Here is a 16,885-nt window from a genome sequence, read left to right as displayed (position 1 = left end):
TGATTTGCCCAAAATTATTTTCTCCATCAAAATTGGCCCTAATCCGCTTCCGTAGGTTTGAGTTTTATGTTATGATGAAACTTCAGAGATTGTGACATCACAGGAATAATAGTTGAACTCCCTCAACCCAAACAATTGCCTCATATTAGTTTAATTAAATTTGTGCTTTTTTCAGACAAAAGTATGGTTTTGTATTCAAAGGACTAGTTTAGATGTGTTTTAGAAAGTGACTTCATAGGGGTCTCCGATTTTCCGTGATCGTAGAAAATAGATGGAAAAAATTTTCTCTTTATTTAAAATTGGGCCCCAAAATGACAATTTGGGAGGATGTCACACATTTACGCACTATTCTTCACCAGGAAACTAGTGACTGAATGTCTTAAAAGTGTAACAAATGGACAAATATGTCAGATTCTGTCGATGATCCTGTTAAAAAATCCTGCGCCACGTGTAAAGTTTCGAGTAGTTGTCATGTTATCCTGTGATTGAAAATACAAGCAGAGCTTCTTTTGTATGGGGGACAAAAAATGACATAATTACAAATAAATGAAATGAATTATGTATTTATTTCTACAACTATTTGTTTATTGCGTTATATTACTCTTGTGTGATTTCAGCGTAACTTTCCTGTTTATGTAAACCATCAGAAGCATATAAAATGTAATATTAATAACAGTAGTTTACTCTATCAACCGTATTGTGCGTGTTTGGTACGATTAGTTTTCAAGTTTAATAATCAGTGAAGTATCTAAACAGGGAAAGATGATGAAAACAAAAGTGTAACGTGATGCGAAAATCAGTAAACCCTACAATGGAATTTTGAATTGGAAATAAAATCAATTAATATGTTTCTACATTTTTTTACATGTGTTTTCTTTACTTGTGATTCCTAAAGAGGGTAGTATGATGAGTTCTTGGTAGAGGACACACACGTTGCTGTTTAAATGTAACAGAAATGATTAGATTATGTATAAAGCAGAGTGATTTCTGTCCCTCCAAGCCAAACGTATCAACCTTGAAGCTGTTTTAGAGATAAAGGTCAGCTTTATTATGGCAGAATGAGCTGCTGGGTCCATAGGGGAGCTCCCACATCGTTCAGTGTACGATGACATCATACAGCCCGGCGTGTGGGCAGTTATGTTTATGACTGAGGCCCCTTGTTATGGGTCCATCGTGCGTGGGTTGATGAGGGATTGTGTTTATATTAAATAGTTTTTTTGCTGTCTGTGTGGCTTCAGCAACAACATTGTGTTCAGATGAGTGAGTCACTTAGTGTCACTAAGTAATAGTCAATCTGTGTAGAAGTTCTACGTCACCCCCGTTTCATTGGGGATTTTGGATGACATTGAGCATGCATAAAACATGAGTGTTCAACCTCAAAAATGTGCGGCAGGAACTGAAGGACTGTTTACTGAGTTTGTTTTTCAGCTCGCTAACGAGCCTGATTCCCATTTTGCGACTCAAACTTATGGTTTTTTGGTGAAAACGTGCGTCAGCAGCAACCCAGCTGCACCAGAATGAAGCATCAACATCCCAGAATCTGCACAGAAGGACTGCATCCAAAGAATATCTCTGGTCCTCCTTCCTCGGCTCTGGCTTTTATCATCTTGTTACACAAGATGATAAACGCAAGTTACACACAGAATAAGGATCAGAAAGGTTTTTATTCGCCAAGTACAGTTCAACAAGGAATTTAACTTGGTCGTTGGTGCGAAGAAGGGAAAAAGAACCAAAAACAAACCAGAAACTATAATAATAATGATAAGGATAACTATGAAGCATAAATACATACATACTGTATATACAAGTGCTACAGTATTGATTATCAGAGAGATAATCATTTCCAACCAATGACTGCAAATGCCAGATTATTTTATGTCTTATAACATTTGTGTCAAACTCATGGCCCGGGGGCCAAATTCGGCCTTTTGGAGCATCCAGTTCGGCTCGCAGGAGAACGTAAAAATTACAGCAAAAATATGAATCATTGTGTAAATGAAACTCAACAATATTTGCAGGCGCTCACAGTTTCCCTACTACATTTTTAATGTTATACTGTTGAAAACTCAAAATTCTTAGAGAAGACTTCAGTATTTCTTAAATTATTACATAATATTTCCCTCAATTAAGTTTAAATTGGTCACAAAATCTAGGAAATTTAAAGTGAAGATCCTGTGATATTTATCACTTATTGCTCGGATATTATTGGTTTCTTACATATTTTGTATTTTATGTATACGTTGAAGTACAAACTAGGGCACGATAATGTTTAAAGTAGTCGTTTTCCCACTTGAGATCATACTGCTCCGTAGTTGGCCCCTGAACTAAAATGAGTAAATTGACACCCCTGTTTTAAAACATCATGTGTTCAGAGCAAAGGTGAAAGTAATAGATTACAATTACTCACATTACTGTAATTGAGTTGCTTTAATGGGTGCTTGTAGTTTTTTTTTTTAGTATATTTTCTAAATCAGATGTCTACAGAATACACTTCATCTTCACCACTATGACTAATAATAAGGATAATAACAACAACAATTCTACCTAACATTCATTAACACTACAGTCATATTGTTATGTAATAAACATTACATATAGTTTATTCCCTACCCTAACCATCGATTTTCTTCATACAAATTTACACAAGACAACAAAGCTAATAAGTTTTGCACAATATTGGCAATAATTGAAAGGAAATCATCATCAAAATGCAGTTTTTCTTGTAAAAAAGCTTGTTTGCTTCTTCTGAAAGTCAAATAATGCTCCGGTTCATTTCTATCATATTTTTTCAATTTAGATTCTACATCTGAGAGACGACTGAGGTCATGACCTTTGGGAAAGTGATTTATAAACCCCAGAGAGACATAAGTCTCTATATGTTTGCCTGTCTCCTACTTCGGGTTGTTGGGTGTAAACCACGACTAATTTATCCCACATGCTTGTTAAAGTTTTCCTCAGACATTATGAGGTCACATTTTCTTTAGATTTTCTGCTCGTTTGTCTAAAATCTGACTGTTTTATCACCGTCTGCATCTCTGCTCACCCTTTCCTTGTTGTTTTTCAGCACATGTGGACAACAAGGACCAGTACATTGAAATTCTGGAGAACCTGGGAAATAGTCACCTGACCCAGGACAACAATGAGGTGTCCACAGGCTTCCTCAACTTGGCCGTGTTCACCAGGGAGGTCACGTCCCTCTTCAAAAATCTGGTGAGAAGACCGGAACGCATGAATAAAAGTAAACTTTGGATGCACAACTCGACTAAAAACTGGGTTGCTCTGCTTTGAAGAGTTTAGACCAGCCATGGGCGGGGGCCACATGCGTCCTTTAATTAAATTTTGTGTGGCTTCCACTTCTGTTCCGTTTCCTTCTGGCCTGGGGTCTGGTCCCTGCTGGCTCTGGGCCCGCCGGCGGGTGCCTGCTGGCTGCCCGTTCGGTGCTGGGCATGAGCCTTGGCTCCTCCGCAGGGTTCTCAGGCAGGGGGCTCTCTGGGCCCTCCCCTCAGGGGGTTGGGTGGGGGGGGAGGTGGGGTGGATGTTGGCGGGGGGCCTCGGGGTTGGGGGTTGGGGCCAGTGGCGCGGTGCGCTGGGTCCTCGGCTCCTTGGGGTTTTCTCGGGTGTGTAGGTAGGGGGCGGTGGCTGCCTCTTGGCTTGGGGCCATCTGGGACACTGCTCGGTCGTGGGGGTGGCCTGGGGCTCCCTGGCCCCTGCTCTTTCTGCTAGCCTGGCTGGATCTCTGGGTCCAGGGCAGCGCTTGGGTTTGCAGTAGCGGTTTTTGCACAAACACTGGTCTGCGATGCATTGGCATGTCTTGGGCTGTGGGATAAAACTCGTACTGGGCTTAAATTTAGACACGTTGATCCCAAATACCTGTTTTAGGTATTACCACTCACTCCTTCCCTCTGTCCACAGCCACCACCATTATAGCTGAGCTTCACACTTTCCACCATTACACAACACAATAAGCACAATATGCACAACTACAACATCACATCTCACTCTCACTTGAAAATAATCAACTCTTCCCCACCCTTTCCCTGTTCCCTCCCCCCTCACCCAGGTCTAACACTGCTCTCCCTTTTAATATCCTCCCTATAATAAAGTGTTTCTTACCCTTCCTTAGGGAGGGCTGGTGATGGTCACAATTAAGCAATAAAATGAATTCATTATTTAATTGCAATAACAAAACATGCATTGCTCTCTTTAAAAGATTGCACTTCTTGTAGTGTTGACCTTTAACAGCATGTGCAGACAAAGAGAAAAAAAAATTGAGTAGCTTCCAAAAAGAAAACACACAAAATGACAACAAAACCACACATTAAAACAGAAATGCATAAAATGACTGCAAAAAGACACTACAATAAAAACACAAAAGGACAGCAAAACACACAAAATGGCAACTAAAACACACAAAGATGTAACAAAAACTCAAAAAGGGACATCGACCCTATTTTAGTGTGATCTGATCACTTTAAAGCATAGGAATCACCATAACATAAATCAGCCTAATTTACACAGAGTAGCTTCAACAGCAGCAGAGAAACCTGTACTCGAGTAACTCCACAGCACACGTTTGTTTTGGAGAAAATCCGTTTCCCGCAGTTTCTATGGGGATGATAATTCATCCCAGACCTCCTTATGTGAGTCAGCACGTACACACACACACACACACACACTCTCACACTCTCCCCCCATGTGTCAATCAGGGCCCCACAGGCAAACCCAGGCTGTGCAGATGTGGAACCAAAGTGGGTCAGGAGGTGATTTAAGGAGTTTTCCTGTAATGGATGACATCAATGCTTATTTGCAATATAAAAAATGCCATTACTTTCTGAATCATCACACGTGGATTTTACTGTATCTGATATCGCTTCCAAACCGCGCACACTTCAAACATGTGTCATGTTCACATTTGGATCCAAAACTGTTTTTTTCCCCTTTTGATAATGATTCATTGCAAGTCGAAAACACAGTTATCCAAAATCCTTCCCAGAAATGCAAGGCTATAGAGTTACAGTTATAGATAAGAACCATCTGTGTATTCTCACTCTGTTTGTTTGTTTCTCTAACAGGTGCAAAACCTCAACAACATCCTGGCTTTTCCATTGGACAACGTGTTAAAGTCTGAATTACGGGACGGCCGATTAGTAAGTCCATCTTTTGGCATCACTATTAATTTCATATTCATCTGTACAGATTCACTCATTTGTTGTTTTAAATTTAAGAGTTTTTAAAAATAATAATGAACTTAAAAACTACATGAATATTTATTCCTTCTGCACTGTAAAGAATAATAAGTTGACTTTACTTTAAAAAAAAAAATAGCCAAACACGTTGCCTTAAAAAAAATCACATTTTTGTTTGCTTAGATCAATTAGATTTGATTAATTTATAATCTAATCTAATAATGTTGATCTAAGTCAACAAAAAGTAGTTTTCTTTTTTAAACGCAACGAGTTTGCAATTCTTTTTTTAAAAAAAGTAGTCTTTTTATTATCATGTAGATGTAGATTTCATAGATCCATAAATTGTAGATAATTTGCTCCAAATAAAGATGTCAAAGGTTTAAATCGCTGCTCGAAAGTTTGTTTTAATCTCCATTGTAAACACTCTGTCGGAAAAGTTTAAAGCGTTGCATTGTGGGATGTGGGTTCCTGTAATCTAATGATGTTGATCTAAGTCAACAAAAAGTTATTTTTTTTAAATGGCAACAAGTTTGCAAATTGTGAAGGTATTGTGATTGTCAATACCTTGATGGAGTTCGAAAATGAGAAGCGCACTATTATTTTTTCCGGAGTTATTGCCCTTGATCTGTTCTTTTTACTCTGTTCAAAGTATCTTCAAAGGGACAGCTTTTACCAGAAACCGTTCAAGATAGGATAACCAAATTTGGTGTGTGGATTCAGGGTATCAATACCTTGATGGAGTTCGAAAATGAGAAGCGCACTATTATTTTTTCCGGAGTTATTGCCCTTGATTTGTTCTTTTTACTCTGTTCAAAGTATCTTCAAAGGGACAGCTTTTACCAGAAACCGTTTAAGATAGGATAACCAAATTTGGTGTGTGGATTCAGGGTATCAATGCCTTGATGGAGTTCGAAAATGAGAAGCACGCAATTATTTTTTCCGGAGTTATTTCCCTTTGTTACGACCCCCTCTAGGATAATCAGTACCCCAACTAACTGATCAAAACACAAAGCAAAGATTTAAGCAACTAAAGTGATGACGCAAAATACTGGCAAATAAGAACAGAGTATTAACATGTTATCCCAAAGTTATCTTAAAACTACAATAACTCTAGGCAAAACGAATCACGATAATATTCTCCCCTCAAGGAGCGACGACAGACGAAGAAAGTAGCACAGCAACATAGCCAGTACCAAACTGGACTATTACCAAAGTTACTGCACCACAGACGAACCAGTGGTAAATTAAACCAAGTACTGCAGTGCACTAAAACGAACTGAACACATAATGCCACTGCAGCACAATTTACCACATACCCCCAAAGCCAGTGTTGAAATACTGCACCCATCAACATGAATCCAAATGTCACTTTTGGGAGGGTAACCCACTTGAGACGGGGGGCCCCAAAAGTGATCCCGGACAAGCCCCCAATTTATGTTACGACCCCCTCTATGATGTCAGGTCAAGGCTTGAGGGGCCGCAACATAAACAGGACACCACACAGAAATCAAAGGTTTATCAAAAGTATTTGTTAACAAAATTCTAAAAGTAGCAACAGAACAAACTAAAAGGGACTGGAGACCCTGGCCAAACTGAACAAAAGTAGGGACGACACTGGGCCAACCCTATACAGGGCCGTCGTCCCAGCGTCCACCCTCTAAACTACAAAAACATACAAAGGACTAAAACTACCTAAAGACGAAAACAGGACTACCAGAAATCTCCAGTCCAAACTAAAATAACAAACTTACAAACATCTCCAGTGAGGAGCTGAAGAACTCTCCCCACACGTCTGCTGCTGGTCAGTTGTTGTAAAACCAGCTCTAAGCGTTGGTTTCCTCCAAACAGCTGATTTCACCTTGGATTGAATCAAAGCAAAGTGTGACAGTGCTAAAGTGTGACAGTGCTAAAGTGTGACAGTGCTAAAGTGTGACAGTGCTAAAGTGTGACAGTGCTAAAGTGTGACAGTGCTAAAGTGTGACAGTGCTAAAGTGTGACAGTGCTAAAGTGTGACAGTGCTAAAGTGTGACACTGCTAAAGTGTGAGTGAAAGCCTGTTGAACCAGAAAACTGACGAGTCGGCATCATCTGATTAATCACGTCTGTGCTCTTTACCTGACTTTAGACATTGGGAAGTACCCTGAAATGCAGCTTCATCTGGTTACTCTTAACCCCTCATTAATACAGTATTTGTCATTAAGCATGGTCTACTTTCTTCTTTTTCTCTCTTTTCACAGGATTTAAAGAAACACATGGAGAAGAGCTGGAAGGAGTACGACGCTAAAATGTAAATGGTCCTTGCTCTAGTTTTGTTGTTTTGTGTTGCAACACACTGACTGCGCGGTGTGTTGCAATAAAAGTTTTATCGACTTCGTGGGAATCCTGTCACACATGCACAGTTTCCTGGTTGTTTTACTAAGTCACAGCAGAAAGTTCTCAAACATTGATTACATAAGAGGAGGACAGCTCTGTGAGACGACTAATGAAAGAATGAATAGTTGCTGCTCAATGTTGTGTTTTCTACTTAAGAATATACGAGGCTTCATATTTAATCCCTCTGTGTCAGTAGTTTAAAATGTTTTATAATCCTGTTAAAAGATCACACCCTTCACTTTATCTTCCACTCTTATTATGAACAAAAAGAAGAAGGAGAAGAAAAACTGATGTGGAGCAAATGAGACAAAAAAAAAAATAGTATTACATAAAGATGGACAAAGTGACAATTACAGCATTAATATCAATTATATTCCAAAGATGGCAAAAAGAGAGAAATTAGATCACAATTACAACAGTGGTGACAAAAACCCAACAACAGAGGTAATAAATAATAAATAAAAATGTAATAAATTGTTACTTTTTAAATAAAAATAAATAAAGTAAAAATAATATTAAGATAAATAAATAAAAAATAAATGCAATAAAATCACAACAGCAGTAATAATTAAGTAAATATACAAAACTATTTTTAAAAATTAAATTAACATAAATGAACTAAATATGAATTGAATTAGATTATGAATATGAATGAATTAAAATAGAATTTAATTTAAAATTAAGAAAAATTCACAATGGTGTTTTAAAAAAAACAGTAACAGCAGTAATTAATAAGTAAAAAAAAAAACTAAATAAAATAATTTTTCATTAAATTAAACCAAAATGAAATGTAATAAATTAAAATAAAATAAATTAAAATTACAAAATATATTTGAGCTGGCACAACTTGTCACTAATTCTGGCTGCTCTGTATTTGTAACAAAGTTAAAAAAAATAAAAACATAATCAAAGATTCATTCTAGAAGAAAAAAGTGTCTTTGGGACGCCTGAAATTTTTCATATCAAAATGGGGTCACGATCCAAAAAATGTTGTTTAGCTTTGCTAAATACTGTTTAATTCCACTTATTTACAAAACAATATTATTTAAAAATGTTATCACTATTACTGGTATGTTGTAGTCAGACAGGGAGTTCTTGGATTCAGAAATAAGAGAAACGGGGTACTTGAGCCGAAAGAAAAAATTGAGAACCACTGTTCTATAGTGCATGTGACGCAGTGAAAATAACCTAAACTCCTTCACCTCATCAGAGGGAAGTTGGAGAAGGAGAGGAAGGAGAAGGCCAGACAGCTGGGCCTCATCAAGATGGACGTATCAGACGGAGGAGAGGACATGGAGAGAGAGAGAAGGATCTTCCAGCTGCAGATGTGTGAGGTGAGACGCTGCTGCCAGTGTAAATATCAAACACACACGCTGTTCACAGAGCTGAGCTGGGCTCCGTTTAGCTCACACTGGTGGTCTGCTGGGTCACGTCCCATCAATACGTGTCAACCTCGAGGCCCCGGGGCCAAATCTGGCCCTTTGAAACATCCAATCCAGGGTATGACTGAGAAAACAATAAGTAGTTGTGGATATACAGTACCAGTAGGGTTGCAAAGGAGAGTAAAATATTTGGCAAATTTCAACGGGAAATTAAGCTCGGGAATTTTGACAATCTATCTATTAAAGCGAGGAATCTCTGTGTGTCTGTGTGTATGTGTGTCTGTGCCTCATGTATCTCTGGTGTTCAGGGACAGACAGAGCTCATACTTGCTACATAGCTGCAGCTTGGTTCAAAGCTGTGCCACGTGGAATTTGTTTCCACTGAAACTTAAAATTAAATTATTTTTAATAATCACACGGAGGCAGTAGCCTCCGTGTGAGCTGCTGTAAATGACACTGTGTTGTTGCTGCTGCTGAGGTGTATGCAGATTGAGAGAGAGAAGCACTGCAGTAATATGCTTTTAACAGAGCATGTTATATTATTGTGATGTTGCTGTCGGACTAACGTTAGCTTGTTGCTCCTCTGAGGGAGGGACTTTGGATAGTTTGGAGGCAGGGCAAGAGGGCAGCGGGGAGGGAGGGTGAGAGAGGGATCTGAGGGTTGCGGACTGCACCTTTAAGCCCCCCACTATATGAATACATACTTCCGACGGGGACTGTACTAGTATTAAAAAATAGGAACTTTTCAAATGATTATTGATTGAAATCACTGTAACATATCCAAATAGGAATATTAGCCTTTATGCTAAATAATGCAATATAAAAACAGATTTATTTGGAAGTAGAACTTTACAATTATTCACGTTTGATTTTCATTGAATTTGTCACAAATTCAATGAAACTCAATATTTAGACTTAGACTTTGGCTCGTATTGCAGGACAAAAAAACAGGATAAAAAAACTGTTTACATAAGGAAAGTATTATAAGGTGCAGATATAACTAGATATCAAGATTAAAAGCTATGTATTTGCAGGGGTTTCCAGTTTTCCCATGCTTATAGAACATGATGGAAGTTATTTTTACTCCTGAATTGTTGGAATAAACTTAGTTTTTCCCAAAATTTTTGCTCAATACTCAAATTATTTGACAATATTTTCCCAAATTTAAATAATATTGTCACTACCTTTTACCTATTGCTTGGATATTGTCGGTGCCTTATATACTACATACATGCTTTTATATCATTTATACATAGGAATGCAAAGTAGCACTGATGTTGAAATAGTTTGATGGCCCACCTGCGTGGCCCAGTGAGCTCCAACTTGTTTGTATTTGGCCCCTGAACTAAAAAATGAGTTTATTAACATTAACAGCTGACTGGAAGCTTTTTGGTTCATCTTTGTTCTCTTTATTGAAACCTTTTAGAAAGTGAGTGTGTTTGGAGCTGTGTCATGCACATCAGAGAATGATTAAAAGATTTTATAACCCACAGTAAATCTCAGATGTGGGAAAATGCTACAGAAAACGTTCCCTGCTGTATTTGCGAGTAGTTTTGGAAAGCAGCTTTTTTTTTTCTTTTTTTAAAATCCTGACCGAGACCAGCTGTGGAGACGGAAGAACAGGCTGTGAAAATCAACTTTCCACTTGTTTCGAATCACATGGAGCCCTCCGCCTCTCAGACACTTTTCTTTTCCCCTCGTTTGAATCCATGCAAAGGCAGAGAAACGCATAGAAACAGACAAAAACACAGGTTTCACGGAGCAAAAGCAGTGCAGTCGTTGCTTCCATCACAGTTACAGTTTCCTTTTGATGCAAAAGGACAAGTTGTGACTTGAACAAAGATTTCCTGTGAAATAAAAACTCGTGTTTGTGCAGTGGATTGAAGTGCTTTGAAAGAGCAAAGATGGAACAAAAAGAGTTTCCTTAATTTAGACCTTTTTCAACCCATCCGTATTAGGGATGTATGTCAATATGGTGATATATCGCAATATTTCAGCGCACGATTATTGTATCGATCCAAAAAAATGTCCAAATCTATTGTTTTTTAACAAAAAATACAAGAAAGAACAAAGGATTTGTGTGTGTTTTCAGTGGCTTTGTGGTTATCTGTTTTTTTTCTTGCAGTCATGTTGTCTGTATTTGTTGTTGTTTTCAATATTTTTCTTTTAGTTTGTGTTTTTTTGATGGTTGTTTTATGTCTTTTTCTTTCATTTTTGTGTATTTTGGTAGCCATCTTTTGTGTTTTTGGAGTTATTTAGTGTATTTTTGTTATTATTTTTGTTTTTTCTATTTTTGTGGTTTTGTTTATTTATCTGTTATTTTTGTGTCATTTGTGTATTTTTGGGAGTCATTTTGTGTATTTTTGTTGTTAACCCAAAAAAAATCATTTAATTGCGCTAACGTGCATTTTATCTTGGAAGTTGATTGCATTTTTTTTTTTTTTTTTATGAAACATATTGGACTCTTTTATTGATGCATGTGGTTACTTTTTAAGAAAAATAATTTAAGAACAGAATCAGAATATGTTGTAGAAGCAAAAGATAAACGGTTTTGAAAAATGTAATTTGATAGTTTGATAAACATACCACTTGATTTTAATATTGGTTATTGAATTACAGTTATTTACCATTTACTTGGTCTCGCAAGTTTAAATAAAATTAAATAAATTGTATTTTTCAATATTTTGTACTTGTAAAGGTGTAATTTGTAATTATTGATATTGCGATATATCGAGATGTATATTGTATTGTTTGGCAACACACACCCCTAATACATATGTTTGAAAATCTTTATTTTAAAGTTGTTTTGTTAATGTCTGTTTTGTTTATTCTTTTAGTATCTTTTGAAGATCCAGGAGCTGAAGGTGCGCCAAGGACCTGATCTTCTCCAAAGTCTCATCAAATATTTCCAGGCCCAACTCGGGTAAGTGTCAGCCCTTAAAGCTGTTTCCCCCGATAAATATATTTCTTTAGATAAAATCATAGTGTTTACCTCGTTGATCAATAAAGCATTTCCTCCAAAAACAAAAGGAAAAAGGTTGCTCCAAATTTTGTTTTCATCTCCAACCAAAACACTCCATTTGTTGACATTTTCATGCATTGCATTGTGGGATGTGGAGTCATAATTTTAATATTTTTTTATTTTCTTTTTGGAGTCAATGTTGTTTAATTCATTGATCAATGAGGCAAACACTATAAATTTATCAAAAAAAAATAAAAAAATATCGAGGCCAGGAAATCTTAACCTTGGGGTCAGGACCCCATTTTTGGTCGCGATGCCTTCAAGAAACTAAGAATATTTTCTGAACAATTTGAGCCCATTTTTGCTTGTTTTTAACCTTTTTCTACAACTACACCAAACTTGCCATATTTTAACCTATTTTCATCACTTTTTCAAGCCATATTTTTGCTCCTTTTAATGCATTTTTGCAACATTATTCCCATTTTTGCTACTACTCCATCAAATTTCAATGCCTTTTCTGCAATTTTTTTTCCACTTTCAACACATTTTCAGCACTTATAAACCCTTTCCACCACTTTTCCACCTAATGTCACATGTTGACCCATTATTGTCACTTTTAACCACCATATTTCATGCTTATTTTTGCAAATTTAACGACATTCGCAATTTTTCATGCCTATTTTTTTTGCCAGTTTAAACTAATTGTTCCTAATTTTCAACTTTTAACCAGTTTCTGTGGTTTTTAAAAACCCATTTCACCACCTTTTCCACCATTTTTGATCACTTTGAACCCATTTTTATTTCTGATTAAAACAAGGATCATTAAGATGACTATATACTATGGAGCCAATAATAATAAACTTCCTGGATAAACTTTATTTCTGGGGTCGCGTGCTGAAAAGGTGGTTGAGAACCACTACTTTGAGAATAGATTTACCTTGTCCTGTTCTAAAGAGTAGCTTTCACACATGGCACAGTAGATACTTTTGGGTTTTTACTTCCTTTCTTTCTCGCTAGCCATTTACACAGGCAAATGGCCATAATGTTGTAAAAGAGCAGCGTGTGCAGACACAGCATGTGATGTTTCGGTTTGTGGATAAAGTGCTGACGCGACTCAGCTTTTGTTCCTTTTTCAATCTCAGCTTCTTTCAGGACGGGCTGAAAGCTGCAGAGAATCTCACTCCTTTTATCGAGAAGCTCGCCTCATCCATTCACACGGTAAAAAAATACACAGAAATTAGCACTACTTCCTTCTCTGGGAAGAATCTGGAGTGTTAACCAATTTTTTTCTGGTTCTTGGTGGAGCAGAACTCGGACTCGCTCAGAAATGCCAGGCCTCTGCCTCGAGAGGGAAATAAGAGTTAGAAGAGATTGTATCATGAATCACAGAAAAAAAAAACTGTTATAATGTTGCACGAGGGTTTACTTAAAGTCAGCATAAAGCATTTAAAACCACAGAAGAAGACCCAACTTTAATGTACGGACCAGTTAACATATTGTGTGTGATTTGATGTCCTGTGTTATTTGTGTGTAGGTGCGTGTGGAGCAGGACGAGGAGGTAAAGCAGCTCACACAGTTAAGAGACTCTCTCAGGTTACTTCTGCAAGTGGAAGGAAAAGAGGTTTGTTTGTTCATTTCATGCTTTGTCATTTCACTCAGTTCATCAGAGGTGGGAAACGTATATCACAGTGGGGCCACAAAAATGTGATTGTATCTGATCAGAGAGCCACACGATCAATATTCATCTTAGCAATTTGATCATTAATAAAGGAAATAATCAAGGTTCTGTGTGTGTTTGTAGAAACTTTTGTGTGTTTTCACTTGTTTTTGTGGTCATTGTTTGTTTCTGGAGTCATTTTGTGTGTGTTTGTAGTTGTATTATTTCTTTCATTTGTGTGTATTTCTGTAGTTATTTTCTGTATTTTTGTTGTTTCTGTATATTTTTCTCCCATATTGTCTATTTTTGTGGTTGCTTTATGTATTTTTTTGTATGTCTGTTGTCATTTTGTATATATTTTTTCTCTTTGTTTATTTTTGTGGTTGTTTTGTGTAATTTTCTGCTAATTTTGTGTATAGCTGTAGTCTTCTTTTGTGTTTTTGTAGTAATTTTTTATTTATTTCTGTTACCGTATTTTTCGGACTATAAGGCGCACTTGAAATCCTTTAATTTTCTCAGAAATCAACAGTGTGCCTTATAATCAGGTGAAATTAATATGTCAACATGTTTTAGTACAACTTTGGTAAACTATGAAGCTGCACCTCTTGATGGATTTTTGGCGCCTTAGGGTTACCGTAGTCTGGCGCCTCGTGGAGTGATATGTACTAGTACTGTGCTTCAACATACTGAACTGAAAATGTGAGTGTAATGTTCTATATTTTATGTGTTAAACCTGAACAATGTTGAGAGTTATTGTTAGAGTTGAATAAAGTTTGACTTATCTGACTATTTTGTTTCGCTTAACGCGTCTTAATAATAATAATAATAATAATAATAACAAACCGGTGCGCCTTATAGTCCGGTGCGCCTTATGTATGAAAATAGACCCAGTCAGACCCATTCATTGATAGTGCGCCTTATAATCCGAAAAATACGGTATTTGTTGTAGTTGTTTTGTGTTTTTGGAGTCATTTGTGTTTGTTCTCTAATTTTCTCACTCTGCGTATTTTCGTTGTGTTTTTGTCAATTTCTTTTTAGTGAGTTTGTGTTGTTTCTTTTGTGATTTAATATAATTTTGATGTAATTTGGCATGTTTTTGGAGTAGATTGAATGTATTTTTCTGTCTTTCTGTGTATGTTTGGGTTTCATTTTTTCTCCTTTTTTGTGTTTTTGGAGTCAAGTTGTATTGTTTCTTGTGATTTTTGTATTATTTCTGTGTTCCTCTAGTCGTCTTGTGTGTTTGCCCATGTCTACAATGCTGTGTCACAGGCTTTAGTGTATGAACGAGTGTCCTAAAAAAACCCTTGGAGGCAAATGACAACATCATTTCTCTGCCTTGCCACATCTGTTTTTAATCAATACAGCTTTTTTTTCTCTCTACCTACAGAACAGGCCTTACATGTCTTATCTAAATGTTTAAAAACCTGTTAATGTTTCAGGAATACCTGAACAGGAAAAACTCTGGGACGAACAATGGCTACAGTATCCACCAACCTCAGGGAAACAAGAAGTACGGCACCGAGAAATCTGGCTTCCTGCTCAAAAAAAGTGACGGGTGTGTATCATAAATCTGTGTTTTTCCCAGTTTGGCCTCAAAAGAAAAGGATATTACACAGAAAATGTAAAGAATAGATGAGCATAAGAGTTTGTTACGTGCCCATTTTCCAAACCTTGCCAGTCCAGAAGTGATGGAAATCAGAGGAAAGAAAGAAAGCAGAGCTGCAGCTGGTCTTCATTAGTTTGAGATGAAGATTCAAGCAGGGGCCCCTCCTCTGAAGTCTAATAGTAGACAGGGCCAAGCAGGGCCAACTTTTACGTCATGCACACACACACACCACACACACACACACACACACACACACACACACACACACTGAGCTTGATGGCTGTGCGATAAGATGAGGGGAAGTGGTTCAGTTGGTGAATGGAAATTAACTTTGTTCAAACACTAAAGAGAACTCATTCTCACCAGTTCTGCCCAAGAGTGAAAAGAGTTTAAAGAAGATGAATAAACTAGACCAGTGCAGGGTTTACACCAGGGGTCTGCAATCTGCGGCTCTGGAGCATTATGTTGCTCTTTGACTCTTTGGCAATGGCTCCCTATAGCTTCAGATAAATACTGAAATAAAGAATTGTAATTATACCAATTTGTCAACTTAAAAAGAAATCACATATTGCAATAACTGCAACATCTACAGACCATCCACTTTCTTCGTGCCTGCGGTTAACCTTAAAGGGGACATATTATGAAAAATCCACTTTTGCAGTTTTTTTGATCACATATGATGTAACTTGAGTGTCCACCGGCACAAAATGTGTCGTTTTTTTGTGGTCTTTATAAGTCTTACAACACAGAGAAAATTGCTCCGTTTCAAATTTTCCAGATTTGTGACATCACAAGTCAAATCGGGAACGAAAATACCCTCACCTCCGCTGGTAACTCCACCCATGGACTCCACCCCCAACCTGATGAAAACTTTTGCGAACGTCCGCCATTGTTTGTCTTGCTAGCGAAGGAGTGAAGGCTACCGGTAAAACGAAATACAGAACTTTCCTGCTGCCGGTGCCGCGCCTCCACAGCGAACGTACACTGTAGTTCGCTGTGGAGGGCGCTGGTAACCCAGTGGTCGGTTGGCATGCAGCTAATCTAGCAGTGAAGAAGAGATGCTAGGCTAGCAGACAGAGCTAATAGAAAAACGTGACTTTTACAGATATTCACGTAATATTACAGATAGTCTTTTGGTGCTAAAGGGGTAAGGAATTATTTATGAACATGTAGCATTAACATGTAAGAGTCGAAGGCGGCCAGGAAGAAAATAGTAGCAGATTCCGCCCGCCAGTACACTGCTGGACAAGAGAAGGGATACATATATAGCGCCCTCTGCTGTTTAAAAAAAGTACTGAGATTCAATTTTCAAAGTATCGATGTCAATCGTTATACCTATGAATCGATTTTTAACTGCCTTACGATTAATCGTTACATCCCTAGTTGATAGCAAAAATAAAATTGCTTTGGCGATCACTGATCACCCTGTAAAAGAACGAGACGAGACATGGCCAACATGGCCCGATTTCAGAACTGCTCAGAAAGTGACTTTTCAGAGGCTAAAACTCTGGAAAACAGGCAAGTTTTGGAAAATAAACCTCAAATACTATGTTTTTGGGGTTCTAGTAAAAATAGAGATGGGTGAAAAATTGCATAATATTTCCCCTTTAAGTTTTACATTCCTGGTAAGATAACTATTTTATTATAAAGTAGTCTTTTAGTTGATTCAGAGATTGTAATTGTGTGAGGACAGATTCATTCATTTGCATGCTTGATATCT

The 16,885-nt window shown here is 37.4% G+C and overlaps 1 protein-coding gene across 1 annotated transcript in view; it reads left to right on the top strand.

The window, feature by feature from the left end:
- asap3 (ArfGAP with SH3 domain, ankyrin repeat and PH domain 3) overlaps positions 1-16,885 on the top strand; it is a 39,472-nt gene that overhangs the window by 8,453 nt on the left and 14,134 nt on the right. Inside the window, exons 3-10 of the mRNA XM_028438258.1 lie at positions 3,065-3,210; positions 5,073-5,147; positions 7,423-7,472; positions 8,769-8,892; positions 11,778-11,863; positions 13,045-13,120; positions 13,437-13,523; positions 14,999-15,114. Coding sequence (XP_028294059.1) covers positions 3,065-3,210; positions 5,073-5,147; positions 7,423-7,472; positions 8,769-8,892; positions 11,778-11,863; positions 13,045-13,120; positions 13,437-13,523; positions 14,999-15,114 — 760 coding nt within the window. The remainder of the gene's footprint in view (positions 1-3,064; positions 3,211-5,072; positions 5,148-7,422; positions 7,473-8,768; positions 8,893-11,777; positions 11,864-13,044; positions 13,121-13,436; positions 13,524-14,998; positions 15,115-16,885) is intronic.

Source organism: Gouania willdenowi, chromosome 22 (genome assembly GCF_900634775.1).
Source record: "Gouania willdenowi chromosome 22, fGouWil2.1, whole genome shotgun sequence".
NCBI lineage: Eukaryota > Metazoa > Chordata > Actinopteri > Blenniiformes > Gobiesocidae > Gouania > Gouania willdenowi.
This window is presented reverse-complemented; position numbering and strand designations above follow the sequence as displayed.